General features: G+C 31.9%; 1 protein-coding gene across 1 annotated transcript in view; it reads left to right on the top strand.

The window, feature by feature from the left end:
- Phum_PHUM541150 (myosin light chain kinase, putative) overlaps positions 1-18298 on the top strand; it is a gene marked incomplete at both ends in the record, with an annotated part of 33775 nt that overhangs the window by 2787 nt on the left and 12690 nt on the right. The window contains 10 exons of the mRNA XM_002431655.1: positions 34-9839; positions 12462-12932; positions 12998-14257; positions 14335-14485; positions 14532-14578; positions 14865-15057; positions 16198-16840; positions 16910-17076; positions 17152-17419; positions 17503-17730. Coding sequence (XP_002431700.1) covers positions 34-9839; positions 12462-12932; positions 12998-14257; positions 14335-14485; positions 14532-14578; positions 14865-15057; positions 16198-16840; positions 16910-17076; positions 17152-17419; positions 17503-17730 — 13234 coding nt within the window. The remainder of the gene's footprint in view (positions 1-33; positions 9840-12461; positions 12933-12997; positions 14258-14334; positions 14486-14531; positions 14579-14864; positions 15058-16197; positions 16841-16909; positions 17077-17151; positions 17420-17502; positions 17731-18298) is intronic.

An 18298-nucleotide genomic window follows, 5' to 3' on the forward strand; every position in this document is an offset into this window, starting at 1 on the left:
GTACCTGATGACGAATTTCAATTTTTTTTTCAGAACAAAACGTAGTAGAACTTCCTCCTCTTCGTTTTACCAAAGAATCTTCAAAATCCGGTCCTCTGTTGATGGAAGCAGTGGTTATAGACATAACACCCGAATATTTTTCATCCGCTGAAGATGATTTAAGAACGGAAGCGGATTTAGAAGATGTTTCTATGGTTGAAGAATTACAACATGTAAAAACTCAATTGGTCGCAGAAGGACCGGCTTACGAAAATATCGAATATAATTTAACGGAAAAAAGTTTTAAGAATTTACAAGAGCACCAGCATAAAACGTCGAATAAAAGTTCGGAAAATTCGGAAAAAGATTCTTTTAAAAGTTTTTCAGACAATAAAAATAACGATGCGACGATGACGGACGTATCATTTTCAAGCGCAAAAGAATCCAATCAAATGGGTAAAGATAATAAAAGAAAATTAAAAGATGAAAACACGAGTGGTAAAAGAAAAAAATCAAGATCTCGTTCAACATCGAAAGAAAAACATTTACGACAAGAAAGAAAATGTTCGAATAATGATTCCGCCGCAATCGTAACTCAAAAGAAAACATCGAAATCGAATACTCCGGAATTACCGGATGAAATACGAAAAAATAAAAAAAAAAGGAAAAACGTAACGGAAGTTAATGATGAAAAGAAAATGACTGACAACGAACGGGAAGATGTGTCAATAGAAGAATTCACATCGAGTCAAGAACGAAAATTATCTTCCTCCGAAGAAAAACAAATGAAAAAAAAAAGATCAAAATCGAAATCGATGGAAAAAGATGATGAGTCGATACCTAAACCTCCGGCAAGAAAAAAAAAATTATCGAAAACTATTTCACCCCCCGATAGTAAATTAGAAGAAACATCCGGTAGAGGAACGGAAAGTAATAACGCAAGTGATAACGTAATCAATACGATAGACCACGTGTCTGATAAGAGAGTGGAAGCGTCAACCCGTGAACAAATACAAAAACAATCATCGGACAGTTTAGAATCGACAAAAGAATCAGATTCGAATATTGAAACCGAAATGGAAAGTTTTAAAAGAAATGAAAAAAAATCACGTTCGAGATCATTGTCGACGGAAACATCATCATCTCAAAGGCGTAAAAGTAATAAAAAACAAAATGAAAAATCTTTTGAGGAAAACAATGAAAAACAATCGGAAAATAATAATTTGGAAACGTGTAAAAGTGACGTCAAAACAAAATTACCGTTGATTTTATATAAAAACATAACAAAATCATTGAGAGAAATCGATGAAGATTTAAAAAAATTAGAAAATCAAATTCAAACGAAATGTTTGACAAACGTCACATCCGTTTCCTTTGAAAAATTTACAAACTCTATGGAAACGTTTAAAAAATGTTTTGAAACTATCGGGGAAAATTTAAAAACGGATACAGAAACTCAATCGAACGTACAAATTTTACAATTGATTGATCGTCCACTTCAAGACCTTAAAACCGGTTTAAAATTACTCGACGAGAAAAAAACGGATACGGATGTGGGAGACATATTGGAAATATTTCGTCTCGTTCTTAATCATTTAAAAAATCAAACGGCGGAAATAAAAGAGGTCGAAGGTCGTCAATCAATGACGGATGAATTTTTAAAAATATCAAAACCGTTAGAATCTATAATAAATTCAACGGATTCATTAAAATTAGAATTATCGCAAAAATTACAAAAAGGCGATAAATCGAAATTATCGATCGAGTTATTGAGAATTCTCGTGCAACCGGTACAAGCGTTAAAAAGCACCGTCGAATTGTTGGAAGTCAATGCGGATAAAGATGGCGGTGGAATTTCGACAGGCGGTTTAGCCGAACCCATACAAAATTTAAATTCTACGTATAGTATTATAGAACAACACGCGGATCAAAATGCTGGAGAACAATCGATATCGAAAAAAATCATAAAAATTCTTTCTCCTTCCATAAATCGAATCAACGAAACGATAAAATCATCGACGAATGTCCTGGATAAAAAAAATTTTCAAATATTATCGGAACAAGTTGTGAAAATTCATAAAGAATTAGCTAAAATGGTACAGGAAATGTTTTTCTCACCGTCAAAATCCAAATCACCGGTGAATAGAGATTCACTTCCGGTACTCATACACCTTTCCGAATGCATATCTCAAATATTAAATAATTTAACGGAGACGGAAACGGAAACGGTAGCGCAAACGACAATTTTAAAAAGGGAAATTTTCGAACCGATATTGGTGCCTTTGAAAGGTTTACAAACGACCATCGATCAATTTCAACAATTTACAGATGATGAAGAAATGTATTCGGAAATAATAACCGAACATTTACGAACTTTGGATAGATGTTTAATGAACGTAGAATGTAAGTTGGATGCACTGCCTTCTCGAAAAAAAGGCGAAATAAATAATGAAAATTTGAAACAAATAATCAACGAAATACGTAAAGAAATATCGTTGATATTTCGTTTCGTTGAATTCGGTGGCGAATCATCAGCCGAAGTTTGGAATTCTCTCGTGACGCCCCTACAAAAATTAAACGCTAATTTAACCGTTAAAAAATCAATTAAAAAACCGCCGTTGCACACATCGAAAAGCGGTTCGAGCTTGGGAAGATCGTTGGAAGTCATCAGGCAAACATCCGAAGAACAAAGTAAAATTGAAGTGTCACAAACGGAAGAACCGAAAATGAGTTTGACAGTTTTGAGACCCCTGGAAAAACCCCTGCAAGATCTCGAAGAAGGTTTCGGAATACTCATGCAACATATATTAGAAAGAGAACGTTTAACGGATGAAGAAAAACCGTTGATGGAACAAGAGGTACAAAAATTATTAGAAATATTATCCGTGTCTTTTGAAACATTTCAAGAAAAATGGTTGGGAGTGCAAAACGAGAGTCCTTCTAACGTTTCCATACAGGAAACAAACATCCTCCTACAACTTATAAACGAACTTAACAACGGTGCAAACGCTATACAGTCACAAATGATCGAGTACGAGGGTATATCGAACAAAGCCAAAGAAGTCATTAATGAAAATATTCATTCGAATTTGAAAAATTTAAAATCTTCAATATCGGAAGTTGAAAATGTCGTCAGACAAGAATCGTTGGAAACCATCGGAGAAATGAAAAAATTCAAATCGACCGTTGACGCGGTGAAAAACGAGATGAAAATTTTAGTGAGAGATTCAACGACGGATTCCGGCGAAACAAAAGTTTTAAATATAATATCGGAAAAGTTAAATAATTTGTCGGAAAATATAAAAACGTTTAAAATCGCGACGACGGAAACGGATTCCGATCAAATATTGGATGATGTAATTAAAAAAGTCATTTTAAATTTCGAAGAAGAAATCATGAACGTGTCGCACAATGTTAAAAATGACGTCAAAGAAGACGACGCGAAAGTTGAAAAAATACTCGAATGCGCCGAAGAATTGGCCATAACTCTCGTTAATAAAAATGAAAATTTAAAAATTGAAACTTTAAATTTCGTCACATCTGCTTTTGATAACTTTTCTAAACAAATAAAAGATTTGGTAAAATCTTCGGAGGAGAGTAAAGTAGTCGTTACCTCCGCACCTCCTCAAAATGAAGAAAAGACGATTGATAACGTCGAACTCGATTTACCAAAAGAAGAAGAATCTTCTTCCGGTGGTATAAAAGACGAGTATTCGGTATTGGAACCGATGAAACTTGTTCGATCAAACGATGAAATTATATCATCGGATGATAAAGAGGAAAATGATAAAACTCGACATATGGCACCTGATAGAAAAGTACAAGAACCTCCTCAAGCTGATACTCTCAAAGAAATAATTAATCTCATAAAAATTAATCTCGATAAAGTGGATTTAATTTCAAACGTGGAAACGAAAACGGTTAAAGATTCCTTAAAATCCCTTCAGGCTGTTATGAACACGATCGTGTTGAGTTCGGATGTTGAAGAATCAGCAATTATCATTTTGGAAAATCTCGTTCAACCTTTGAAAAATTTAAGCGAAGGTTTACAAACGATAAATAATTCATCATCAATTTTTTCGGAAATGTTGAATCCACTTGTGGATGCGGGGAAAAAATTATTTCAAATACAAGAAGAAATAAAAGGACAAGTAAATCAAATTGAAAAACCATGCGTAGTGGAAAAACTTTTAAATCCTCTTGAAAATCTTCAATTGGCATTAAGTCACATTTTAAATTATTCTAACGAATCGATGGTTTCCAAACCGGAAACGATGGGAAAATTAGAAAATTTAAGGGATTTGATATTGAAAAATATCGAATTGATATCCGAAATCGAAACTTTTACGGAAGAAGATAAAATTGATTTGATTTCCCCGCTGCAAATGATTCGGGAAAATATTTTAAATGTTGAAAATGTCGAAAATGTCGTCGTAGAAATCGTTAACAATTTGATAAATCCCCTAAAAGAAGTAGAAAAAAATTTAACGGATGTTAAGTCCAATACGTTAGAAGGAGTACAAATACTGGAACCGATAATAAAAATTCAAATTTTAAAAGATGATGAAAAAACAACCGGAAATGAAGAGAAAAACCAAAAATCGTCGAAAGAAAAAATATTGCTGGAAAATGTTTGTTTACTACAAGAAAATTGTAAAAAAATAAAATTGAAAAAATCTCTTCCTCCTCCTCCTCTTCAACAAGAATCAATAATAATAATGATAAATAATTTAACGGAAAAAAATATAAATACGATTTTAGAGAGTGAAATATTTAAATCGGAAATGAAAGAAGAATTGATAGAGCCGTTGAAATTTTTAGAAAGAAAAATGGAAAATGCGGAATGCGCAAACGAATGCGTAAATACGATTTCGAAAAATTTACAAATTGTTTTGGAGCAAATGTTAGACGACGTATTCGAAAAAACAAAAAAAGGAGAAGGGAAGAATTTCGAAGAAATAAAAATGGCCGTCGAGAAAATCAATAACGAATTAGAAAATTTACAAGAAGAAATAATAAAAAATATGGATGAGAAAAAAATATTACGAGAATTTATCGAACCCGTAAGTGCAATTCGAATCGGATTATCGAAAATAATCGAATGGATAAAAACGGATAAAGTTTTTTTAGAAAATTTAAATCCGTTGGAAGATTTAAAGGGGTTAAAAAAAGAAAATGGAATAAAGGTTATGAATTTAGCAGAAGAAAACATAGTCGCGATTTCCGGCAACGATTCGTTGGAACCTGAAGTCAAAGAATCTTTGATAGAATCGTTGAAAGAAATAGAAAATAAATTAGAAAGTGTCACTAGTGAGAGTGTCAATAGAAATTTACAAGTCGCGTTGGAAGAAATGCTTCATCACGTAGTTGAAAATGTAAAAAATATAGAAAGCGTTAAAGACTCTGAAGGTTCAGCGAATGTTCGAGAAGAGGTTAAAGATTTAAAGGTCGCCGTAAAAGAAATCAACGATAAATTAGAAAGCATTGAAAATGAAATAATTATTGAAAATTGTGATGAAATGAATAAAATTATCGAACCGATAGAAAAATTAAAAATCGGATTAACGAATTTAATAATAATGCCCATGGAGGAAGGATTAACGGATTATGATGATGAATCAAAATTAAAATCTTCAGAGAAAATGATTGAGGTCGTGGAAGAAAATATTAAACTCGTTGGCAACAGTCATATTTTACCGGAAAATGTTAAAATAGAATTGATAAAACCTTTGGAAAATTTTAAAGAAAAATTAAATGAAATAAAAGATGTTGAACCGAAATTATACGAAATTGTTGAAACTTTGGTAAAACCTCTTCAGACGTTAGAAACTACGAAAGCAGATGAAGAAAATTTAAAAATGGCGACGCTGCAAGGATTACAATCTTCCATAAAAAAAGCACAAGAAGAAATTTTCACATTACGCGAGGAAGCTATAAAAGAAACGACAGACGAAGATCTCCCTCGTGATAAACAAAAAGCAGAAGTTTTATCGACGATGATAAAATCATTGGAACCGTTAGAAATAACCGTTTGTGAAATTATTGAAAATGTAAATTCCGTCCCGACATCACCGCCATCTTTAAATGTTTCGGTAACAACAATTGACGATGATTCCAGTTCAAAAGGATTCGTCGCAAATTTGGAAAATCCGTTAAAAAAACTAAAAGAAAAAGCTGAAATTTTACAAACTGCTTATTTATCAGATGAAATATTAAAATTTGCTGACGATAAAATAAGCAAACCGTTATTTGATCTCCAGCAATGCGTTGCGAATGTTAAAATTGAAGAAGGTGTAAACGAGGCTGCCATTTTGAAACCTATTGAAGATGTAAGGTTGGGTATAGAGGCTGTGAAACAAAAAATTAATGAAAAAATTAATAAAACCGACGAAGTGGTTAAAAGTGACGTAGAACTGCTGAAAAATCTATCAGACTTTTTAAACGAAATGACGGAAAGTCTAAATAAACCGATTGTGATTGAAAAAGATGTAACGAGGACCGATGACAATGACAAAAAAGACAAAAGTACAGACGTGAAATCGGAAAAAGTTGCCGACGATAATCGTCAGACGGAAATAAAGGAAGACAAAAGCGTTAAAGAAGAAAAATTAAAAGTTCAAAAAGCTCAGGAAGAAGTTTGTGATGACCTGAAAGAAAAAGCAGAAGACAAAGTTAAACAACAATCTCATTTGAATCAGGTGACGGATGCCCAACAATTAGAATCGTCAGATGATGTTTTGCTGTCGGTTATAAAAAGTGTAACCGAATGTTTAGCTTTTCCAAAATCAGAAGAAATTTCACGCGTAGAAGAAACTTTAGATTTAATTAAATCCATCGAAGATCTGAAAACTAAAATCGAAGCGAACGTGGTCCCTCGCGAAGAGTTAGAAAATCTAATCGAACCAATGGAAAAATTAAACGTTTCGATAAAACAAGCTGAGAAAATTTTAGAACAACCTTCTGAAAAATTGATTGAACAAGTACAAAAATCAGCCGAAGAAGTTAAAAATGAAATTAATAATTTAAAAAATGAATCTTTAGATTTAAAAACACCGTGCGATAAACAAATGGAACCTTTTAAAATTACAAAAGCAGAAGAAATAATATCTTTTGAAGAGGCACGTGATTTAGAAAGTCAAAAAGTGCCAGAATCCGAAAAAGTAGTCCCGGAATTGATAAACGTTATCGATAAAAGCGTTGCTTGTATTGAATCGAAAGAAATATTTCAGGTTGAAGAGGTTAAAAAATTAGTCGAACCTCTCAAAATGATAAAAGTTAAATTAGACGTGTCAAAAGAACGTGATGAAAACTTTGACGGTGTCGTACGACAAATTTTACAATCTATAATAAACGTGGAAAAAGAATTGGAAAAATTGGAAACCCTCGAACAAATTCCAGATATATCGGAAAAAATCGGTCAAATATGCGAATTAAACGTCACGACTCAAGTCGCAACCGCATTAAATACTGAAAAAGATTTTCAAAAAGCAGACGACGTTATTTTAACCGAAGTTTTTAATTTACCGTTACAAGAATTTAAGGTTGCACTTGAAGAAATTGGTCATTTGAAAATCATTCCGAAAGACTCGATTAAAAATGAACTCGTACAAACGATAGATGACAACGTGCAAACGATAAAAGATGTCAAAATACTAGCAGAAGACGTTAAGGAAAACATAATCGAACCGCTATTGGATTTAAAAGAAAAACTGGAGAAAACAAACGAAGAAAAAGATGAAAATTTTGGTCCTTTTAAAAATCTGAGCGCGTCTTTGAAAAATTTGAAGAACGCGCTCGAAGGATTTGAAAACGTGGAAGCAGAACAAATTGAGGAAACAATAAATTTACCGTCCGCAATAAAACTCATAGTGAATCCATTGTTGGAAACTCGAAATGAAATCGCCGCGATTCAACAAACGATTGTTGTAGAACCGAAAGAAAACAAACAACAAACATTGGTAGAAGTTAAAGAACCTCTCGATAAATTATCAAAAGGTATCGAAAACGTTTTAGAATTTTATTCCGAATCGACAAAAGAATTAAAAGAAACGGAGAAGACGTTAGAAATCGTACCGGAAATAATTCAAATCATCGAAAGAAACATAAGTATTATCGAAAAACCGGAAGTTATCGATGAAGAATCTGTTAAAATGGGTTTGTTGGAACCTTTGAAAAAAATTCAAGCGACGTTGATTGAATCGAAATGTCAGGAAAAATTAAATGAAAATTTTGGAGGAATACTTACGGAAATGGTGATGCCATTGGAAAATTTTGAAAATGAATTGAAACTTTACGAAGAGAATAAATGTGAAAGTACTTGTACCTTGATTGAACCGTTACGTCATTTAAAACAAAATATTGACGTCATAAATGTACAAACGATGTGTTCAGGGGAGGAAGTAAAAGATATAGCGAAGCCGATGGAAGAACTTGAAAATTTCCTGTCGAAAATAATACGTGACGAAGAGGAAAAAGAAAAATCTCTAATAAAAAATAATATCGTTCGAGTTATCGAAAACAACGTCGCATCCATTCAAGAATGTTCAATCATTCACGATGACGTCAAAGAATCTTTAGCAAAACCTTTGAAATATTTACAAGCGGAAATTGTTGAAGTTGTAGAAAACGAATTGATCGATGCGAAAACAATAAAAATTATTGAAAATATATCAAAACCGTTTAAGGATTTCGAATCGAATTTAAAAATGGCGGAAATTGTTTTAACGGAAAATATACCGGAAGAAAAATGTAAATCTTATTTGGTAAAATCGATGGAAAATTTACAAGAGAAAATTACTCGAATTTATGAAGAAACGGAAAAATTATCCGGGGAAAAAAATATTTTACGCGTGGTTGAACCTCTTAAGGACGTCAAAATTGAGTTGGAAAAAATTCTTCAACCTCAAATTGGAAAAATTGTTGATGGTGATGATGATGATGATTCGTTTGTTAATTTAATCGATGGTTTAATTGAAAAAAATAAAAAGGTTGTTGTAATTAGTAATGATTTAAACCCGCTCGAAACGTCTTTGACAAATTTACAATCGGCATTAAGTGATAAATCGAAAAATGATTTCGAAATGATGAAAGTTATCGAACCATTGAAAGAATTGAAAAATGATCTGATGGAAATTTCTGAAAAATATCCAGAATCTCAACTGATAAAAGCGACGGAAGAAATCGCACAAAACATTATCAAATTCGAAAAAGAAAATGCTGTTGGGAAAGAAAATAAAGAAAAATCGTTTAATGATGTTGTATGTGATTTAACGCAACCTTTAATCCACCTTCATGAGGGTTTGATAAAAGTCATTGGAGGAAAAGAAGAAGTTTTAACAAATTTGGAATTGAAAAAACCAAATTATGAAAAAATTCCATTGGAATTGATTGAATTGATTGATAGTAATGTCGCACAAATAGAAGAGGTAAAAATGTTTGATCAGGTTGTCCGAAATGATTTAATTGATTCTATGAGTACTTTGAAAAATAAAATTTCTGCTATTCCTGAATCTGAAAATAAAGTTTTGTCAAATTTAGCAAACGTGGTAGAACCGTTTAAAAAAATAGACGAAAGTTTATTGAGTCTAAAACAAGCAGATTTGGAGGAAATCGATAAAAACAAAAATAAAGTCAATGATATATTAACTAATGTAAAAGAAGCTAAAATTAGTTTTGAAAAAACAGTGGAAACGGTACAAGAAAATATTACGAATAATTTGGAAAAAGAAGAAAAAGTAAAATTGGTAAAACAAATAATTGAACCTTTGGAAAAAGTTGAAATCATACTAACGGATATAATTAAAAACAGTGATATCGAAATTATTAAAAAGACAGAGGGAGAACAATTAAAAGCCAAGACAGTAAAAGAATTGGAAGATAAGAAATTAAAAGAGGAGGAGAAACTAAAAGATAAAAAATTAAAAGAGGAAGAAGAATCAAAAGCCAAGAAGCAGAAAGAGGAAGAAGAACAAAATGTTAAAAGTCAAAAAGAAGAAGAGGGCTTAAAGGCTAAAAAACAGCAAGAAGAAGACGAGTTAAAGGCTAAAAAATTAAAAGAAGAGGAAGAACTAAAAGTTATGAAATTAAAGGAAGAGGAAGAAGAACTGAAAGCTAAAAAACAAAAAGAGGAAGAAGAGCTGAAAGTCAAAAAACAACAAGAAGAAGAGAAACTAAAGGTCGAGAAACAGAAAGAGGAAGAAGAACTAAAAGTTAAGAAATTAAAAGAAGAAGAGGAAGTGAATGCCAAGAAAAAGAATGAGGAAAAAGAGTTAAAGGCTAAGACATTAAAAGAAGAAGAAGAACTAAAGGCTAAAAAACAAAAAGAGGAAGAAGAGCTGAGTGCCAAGAAACAGAAGGAAGAAGAAGAGTTAAAAGCTAAAAAATTAAAAGAAGAGGAGGAACTAAAAGCTAAAAAGTTAAAAGAAGAAGAAGAGTTATCCAAGCAAAAGAAGAAAGAACTAAAAGCTAAGAAAATCGAAGAAGAAGAGAAATTGAAGGCTCAGAAATTAAAAGAGGAAGAAGACTTGAAAGCCAAGAAACAAAAGGAGGAAGAAGAACTAAAAGCTAAGAAATTACAAGAGGAAGGGGAGAAATTAAAGGCCCAGAAATTAAAAGAGGAGGAGAAACTGAAAGCTAAGAAAGAAAAAGAAAAAGACGAGTTAGAAGCCAAGAAAAAGAAGGAAGAAGAAGAATTAAAAGCCAAGAAACAGGAAGAAGAAGAAGAGATGAAAGTTAAGAAATTGAAAGAGGAAGAGGAGAAAATAAAGGCCCAGAAATTAAAAGAGGAGGAGGAATTAAAAGCTAAAAGACTAAAAGACGAAGAAGAGCTGAATGACAAGAAACAGAAGGAAGAAGAAGAGTTAAAAGCTAAAAAATTAAAAGAAGAGGAGGAACTAAAAGCTAAAAAACAAAAAGAAGAAGAATTAAAAGCCAAAAAGTTAAAAGAGGAAGAAGAATTAAAGGCTAAGAAACAAAAAGAAGAAGAAGAAAAATTAAAAGCTAAAAAACAAAAGGAAGAAGAAGAATTAAAGGCTAAGAAATTAAAAGAGGAGGAGGAACTAAAAGCCAAAAAGTTAAAAGAAGAGGAGGAACTAAAAGCTAAAAAACAAAAGGAAGAAGAAGAACTGAAAGCCAAGAAACAGAAGGAAGAGGAAGAGATGAAAGCCAAAAAGTTAAAAGAAGAGGAGGAACTAAAAGCTAAAAAACAAAAAGAAGAAGAAGAATTAAAGGCTAAGAAATTAAAAGAGGAGGAGGAACTAAAAGCTAAAAAGTTAAAAGAAGAGGAGGAACTAAAAGCTAAAAAATTAAAAGAAGAGGAGGAACTAAAAGCTAAAAAACAAAAAGAAGAAGAATTAAAAGCCAAAAAGTTAAAAGAGGAAGAAGAATTAAAGGCTAAGAAACAAAAAGAAGAAGAAGAAAAATTAAAAGCTAAAAAACAAAAGGAAGAAGAAGAACTGAAAGCAAAGAAACAGAAGGAAGAAGAAGAACTGAAAGCAAAGAAACAGAAGGAAGAAGAAGAGATAAAAGCCAAAAAGTTAAAAGAAGAGGAAGAACTAAAAGCTAAAAAACAAAAAGAAGAAGAAGAATTAAAAGCGAAAAAGTTAAAAGAAGAGGAGGAACTAAAAGCTAAAAAACAAAAAGAAGAAGAAGAATTAAAAGCGAAAAAGTTAAAAGAGGAGGAGGAACTGAAAGCTAAAAAGAAAAAAGAAGAAGAAGAGCTGAAAGCGAAAAAGTTAAAAGAAGAGGAGGAACTAAAAGCTAAAAAGAAAAAAGAAGAAGAAGAGCTAAAAGCTAAGAAACAGAAGGAAGAAGAAGAAGAACTAAAGGCTAAGAAATTAAAAGAAGAGCAGGATAAATTAAACGCTCAGAAACTAAAGGAAGAGGAAGAACTTAAGGCTAAGAAACAAAAAGAAGAAGAAGAGCACAAAGCTAAGAAACAGATGGAAGAAGAAGAGTTAAAAACCAAAAAGTTAAAAGAGGAGGAAGAATTGGAGGCTAAGAAACTAAAAAATGAAGAAGAAAAATTAAAAGCTAAAAAACAAAAGGAAGAAGAGGAGTTAAAGGTCAAGAAGCAAAAAGAAGAAGAGCAGAAAGCTAAGAAACAAAAAGAAGATGAGGAATCAAAAGCTAGGAAAACAAAAGAAAAAGAAGAAAAGTTAAAAGCTAAAAAACAAAAAGAAGAAGAGGAAGTGAATGCCAAAAAAAAGAAAGAGGAAAAAGAGTTAAAGGCTAAGAAATTAAAAGAAGAAGAAGAACTAAACGCTAAAAAACAGAAAGAGAAAGAAGAAGAAGAACTAAAGGCTAAAAAACAGAAAGAGGAAGAAGAGTTGGAAGCCAAGAAACAGAAGGAAGAAGAAAAATCAAAGACTAAGAAATTAAAAGAGGAAGAGGAAATTAAAGATAAAAAAGAAGTAAAACCTAAGAAAAAGGAAGAGGAGGAAGAAGTAGTGAAAACCAAAAAACAAAATGAATCGAAACCCGAGAAACAAGAAGATGAAGAAAAATCTGAGAAGCCTCTTGAAGAATTAATAACCAAAAAACAATTGAGTTATGTTGAATCCAAACCAACGAAACATGCTGACGATGACGAGTGGGACGATAAAAACATAAAAGAAAAACAGAACCTGAAATACATAAATGAAATGGATAATGCCAATGATTCGAATAGAAATATGGCGTCTTACGACCGAGAAAATCGTTTTGACAAAAATTTTGAAGTTTCTTCTCGTCCTTCCTTAAACGATTATAAATTGAATACCTCTGAAGAATATTTAGATTCAACAAGAAAACATGAGAGATACAATTTAGCAGAAGATACTTTTAGCAGAATTAATATCAAGGATAACTTCGACAGTAAAAACTACTACTCTAAAAGAGAACGCAAATCTCCAGCTTCTTCTTTTTCCAACGCGGATACGACACACTTGGGCATGTCTTACTACGACTCCAAACAGGTAACTATTAGGGTAACATATTTTTTACATCAATACCCAACTTATATGTGAAAATAAACTTACAGGGTGCGGTTCACAAAACGAAAAAGCCAAATTTTTTGACACGTTTAACCGATCGGACAGCAACTCAAGGAAGTACCATAAGATTATCCTGTACTACTCTCAACACACCGGATTCGACAATCAAATGGCTTAAAGATGGTACGCCACTGTTTACGAAACCTTCCGATCATACATCTACCAAATACAGAACCACAGTTCAAAATGACATATCGACGTTGGAAATTTCAAATGCCACCCTCGGTGACAGTGGACAGTATACGTGCATAGTTCAAAATCCTTTGGGTGAGATATCGACGACGGCAGCGGTAAAAGTTTACGGAGAATTCGAACCTGCTCCTTTTCCACCGATATTTACAAGACCTATAAGAGATTTTTATAAATATTCCGAAGATGAACTTGTATTGGAATGTCGAGTCAGGTCTCAACCCCCTCCTAAAATTACCTGGTTGAAAAATTCAGCTCCCATAAAAGCAACATCGAGGTTTCAAATAACGGAATCGAAAGATGGTTTGTGCACTTTGACAATTTATCATCCGGAAGCAGACGACAGCGGGGATTACACTTGCAAAGCTGAAAATCCTGTATCATCGACTTCTCTATCACATTTTGTTAATTTCACCGAAAGGAATCAATACGTGAAAAATAAAATGGCGACGGAGGGGGCAAGCAGATCGATGAGAAATTTGGACGTGCCTAAATTTCATTCTGGTTTAAAAGATACGAAATTTCAAATCGGTAGCACCATCGCTTTGCAAGTCGAACTCAAAGGTACCCCGAAAGAAGTTAAATGGTTGAAAAATTCCGAAGAACTTTCTCAAACTTCAACCAGAATCCGATCCTTCGAAGATTCCGGAGTCTATACGTTATTAGTTACGGAAGCTTCGGAAAGAGAAACTGGTATATACACGTGTAGAGCATACACCAAATACGGACACGTGGATAGCAGTGCTAAAATACAAGTCGTACCACACGGTCACACGACTGGAAAACCACCCGAGATATTAAATAAACCCGAAAGCATGCAAACGATTTTTGTCGAAGACGACATCATATTCACGTGTAGAGTCACCGGAGAACCGAGACCTAAAGTTACATGGTTGAAAGGTGTTAAGAATATAACCGTCACGGATAGAACGATGATGGAACATAGTAACGACTATTATAAATTCACACTTAAAAAAGCAGTACCCGCGGATGCGGGTACATATTGGATAGTAGCTAAAAATATGTTTGGAAGCGAAAAAGCCTTCGTCACTGTACAAGTAAGTAGAGAATAAAAAAAAAATAAAATTTTCAATAAGAAAAACAATTAAGAATAAAAAACAAAATCGTTTGACAGATACGACAAAGGGCAAGATCACTCACACCTGGACCATTTAGCAGTTCAAGATGGAATTGGAGAGTCAACGATGGTGGTGGCGGTGGTGGTGGTGGTGGTGATGATGGTGCAATGGATACCAAACACAAAACAATCATCATTCGTACAAAAGGTAAGTTTTAAAACATTTTAATCCGAAAATTAAGTTTAAAAAACAGTTATTTTCATCGCGAAATTTGAATTTTCTTTTTCCCCTCCATTTCCGGTAAACGGAATTTTTCGAATTCCGGAAAACGAAAGGGAAAAAAAATTTTTTTCTTCATTTAAAAAAAAATCGTTAAAAAAAAAAAAAAAATTCGTCGTCGTAAATATTTAAATTTTCTGCTATTCGAACGGCGACGACGACAACAAAACAAAAAAAAAATTTTTTTTTTTTTTTACAACGAACGAACGTCAAGAAAATTATTTCGTAATAGAATTGAACGAATATATTTTTAGTTTTATCCGAGTGTAGGGGCCCGATGTTTTAGTTTTTTAGTTTTTTTTTTTAGTTTAAAATGAAAGTTTTAAACGGGAATTCTGTGATTTTAAATAACGAACAAAATACGGATAATGATAATAATGATAATAAATTATTAGCATTGCAAAATTTAAGGTTTTCGTGGTTGAATAAATATAATAATTCAAATAATTCTAAAGTTTATGATTTTTTGGAATATTTAACCGGATATCAAGGTACCGGAAGTAATAAAATTCACACCTTTCTTATTTTTTTTTTTTTATTGTTTATTGTTTTTTGATGATAAGAATTTTTTATCAGTTCGACGAAAATTAAATTTTTCGTAAATAATTTAATAAAATTTCAACGTGAAAACTTTTTTTCGGATTGTTTTTAAACTCCCCGCCCCCCTTCGCCCGCTCTCGCCCCCGCCTCTTTTCCCCCACGATTTAAATTTCATTCGAATTATTATTATTATTATTATCAAATAAATTTCTTGTTGTTTGTTGATTTTATGAATATTAATAAAATAAAATACATTAAGTTAAACATTTTATTAAAGTTATTATTTTGATGTTCTAAATTTTTTTTTTTTTCTTGTCATTGTTACCAACATAATAAATTATATTTTAAACAAAAAAAAAAAAATTACAAATTCTTATCGTTAAGAATTTATTTTTATTTTTTTTTTTAATTTTATTTTTAACATTTATTATTATTTTTTTTTTTTCTTCTCTTCTACTAAATTTTTTTACGTGTAAACAAATAAAATTTGGCACAAAAATGTTTTTTTTTTTTTAAATAAAAATTGTTACGCCTATGTTTACCTTTTGATAAAACATAACATTTACCGTGAATGGGAGACGTGGGAGAGGAAAAGAAAAGAAGAAGAAAAATTAAATGTGATGTTACGTAATACCCCCGAAAAAAAAAATAATTTAATTGTAATAAATTTTATTAACTAAAATAATTTTAAACGAGAATTAATTAAATTTAAAATTATTTAAATAGAAAAATTTATTAATTCTAACTCGAAATTATTTTAGGGCAGTAATTAAATAAGAAGAAGGAGAAGAAGAAGAAAAATAAATAAATAAATAAATAAGATTATTATTTTTTTTTTGCTTAGTCATAATGGAACCGTTTTATTTAATGTTTAAAAATAAAATCTGGATCGAATTCAAATACAGAAAAATCGTAAAAAAAAAAATTTTTTTTTTGTTAAATTAATTAACATCCGCCATTTTGCCAAAATCTATTTTTCAACAAGAATAAATCTTTTTCGTTTAATACAAAAAAAAAAAAAAAAATCTCGTTTTAAAATTATTTTTTCGTTAGAGAATTTAAAAGTAAATTTGAATTTTTTTTCTTTTTTTTTTAAATAGAAACTCCAGGACCGATTTCTGGAGAACCCTACATAACGGATTGCGGTAGAAATTGGTTTACACTTACGTGGGATAAACCAAATAACCGGGGAGCAGGACCCGTCGTTGCATATAGAATCGAAATATGGCAAAATTTTGAAAATGGCGGAGGAGCCGGATGGTCGGAAATAGGAGTTTCACCCGTGAATACTTTTGACGTATTCAATTTAAAACCCGGAGCCGAATATAATTTTAGAATAACTCCTAGAAATCGTTACGGATGGGGAGAATCTTATGTCACGTCAAAACCCCTCGGAATCGATAACAAAGTCGTTAATTTACCGGAATTTATAAAAATATTACCGGGTCAATTGAAAGGTTTACTGGGACAGGAAATTATTTTATGCTGTCAAGTACAAAGTGACGTCATACCCACAATCACGTGGTATAAAGATAGTCAACAAATAGATTTTGAAAATGAGAGTAGGTTACGACAAAGTTACGACAAAGGGGAATGTCATTTAATAATAAATAATCTACAAGAAGATGATTCCGGTCGGTACACGTGCGAGGCTGTTAACAAAAGAGGAAGAGTATCGACTTTTGTCAGGTTGCTCGCAGTGAGCGATCCGAAAATTCTAGAAGCTGACACACAATTGAAAAAGTAAGTTATGAGATTTGGAATCATGTTCAAATCGTCATTCGTAATTCATTTTTTTTTTTTTTTAATTAGGAAAATAAACGAAGAAGCAAGTCAAAATTATCCGCCACAATTTACAATGAGACTTCGAGATCGTAGAGTTCAAATGACGTATCCGGTTCGGTTAACGTGTCAAATATTAGGAAATCCAACACCGATGGTTACTTGGTTCAAAGACGACGTTCAAATAAACCAAGATGGTGAGTGAAATGATTATACCTAGGTCACCTCAATCACAAGAGAGAAAACTCATTATTTTTTATTGAAATTTACAGAACGTCACGTGTTTTCTTCCGGTGATCATTTTTACACGTTGGAAATTTCCAGAACGAATTTAGATGATTCTGGATGTTACACGATAAAAGCAAAAAATAACGACGGTTCGGTTTCTTGTCACTGCAACCTGATTGTCGACAAGGGTATTCGCGCATACGTAGCTCCACTTTTCATAAAAGAATTACCGGAAATGCGAGATGTGAAATGCAATAACGAATTAAGATTGTCGGCAAAAGTTGAAGCATATCCTTCCGTCGGAGTCGTTTGGTAATTTTTCTTCTTCTATTTTTTTTTACCCCTAATTAAAAATAGAAAAAGACTTCAAAATAATAATAATAATTGATAATTAGGCATAGAAACGGCGTGAGACTTCGTCCCAGTAGAAAAATAATAATGACTCTTGATCACGATGGAACGTTAGAATTGGCAATAGCACACATAACGCAAAGAGAATCCGGTACTTATACGTGTACGGCAACAAACGAAGTTGGAAGAACGGAAACAACGTGTAAAGTTAATGTCATATCAGAGTCATTTAACGATTCTCTGCCACCGCAAATACAAGAGCCTGAATTACCGTGAGTATATTCATATTTTCTATTGGAAATTATTGTCGTTAAAAACATTTAAAACCGGAAGTTGTGAGTTTGTTCGCATTCAATGTTTGTTGGTTACTATTTTTTTTTAGTAAATTAACATCTGTTAAACGCGTCGTGTTTCTCAAACACGCATTTTAATCGATTTTACGCCATTATTAAAAATTTTCTTCACTCTCGATCTCGATCCTTTCTAACTTTCTTTGTTTTGATAAAAAAAAATTTGACATCGATTTAAAAAAAAAAAAAAAAAACCGTCGAGGTCATACAAGGTCAAATAATATTAATTTTAAAAATAATAATAATAATTATTATTAATTAAATAGGTATTGACGTTGTTTTTCCCACGATTAATTAATTTTATTTAAAAAAAAAAAAAATTTTTTTTTTTTCATTGTTTTAAATAAGTTGCGACAAGTTTTCGTTAAATGTATCGCGTTATCGTAATAATTTTGTTTGTTATTATTCGACAAAAAAAAAAAAAAAATGAAAATGTCGTAAACTTCCTCCGGGTGTTTCGTAAACAAAATAAACTTTTTTTTTTTTTTTT

The sequence above is a fragment of the Pediculus humanus genome, genomic scaffold (genome assembly GCF_000006295.1).
Source record: "Pediculus humanus corporis 1103172108290 genomic scaffold, whole genome shotgun sequence".
Classification (NCBI taxonomy): Eukaryota; Metazoa; Arthropoda; class Insecta; order Psocodea; family Pediculidae; genus Pediculus; species Pediculus humanus.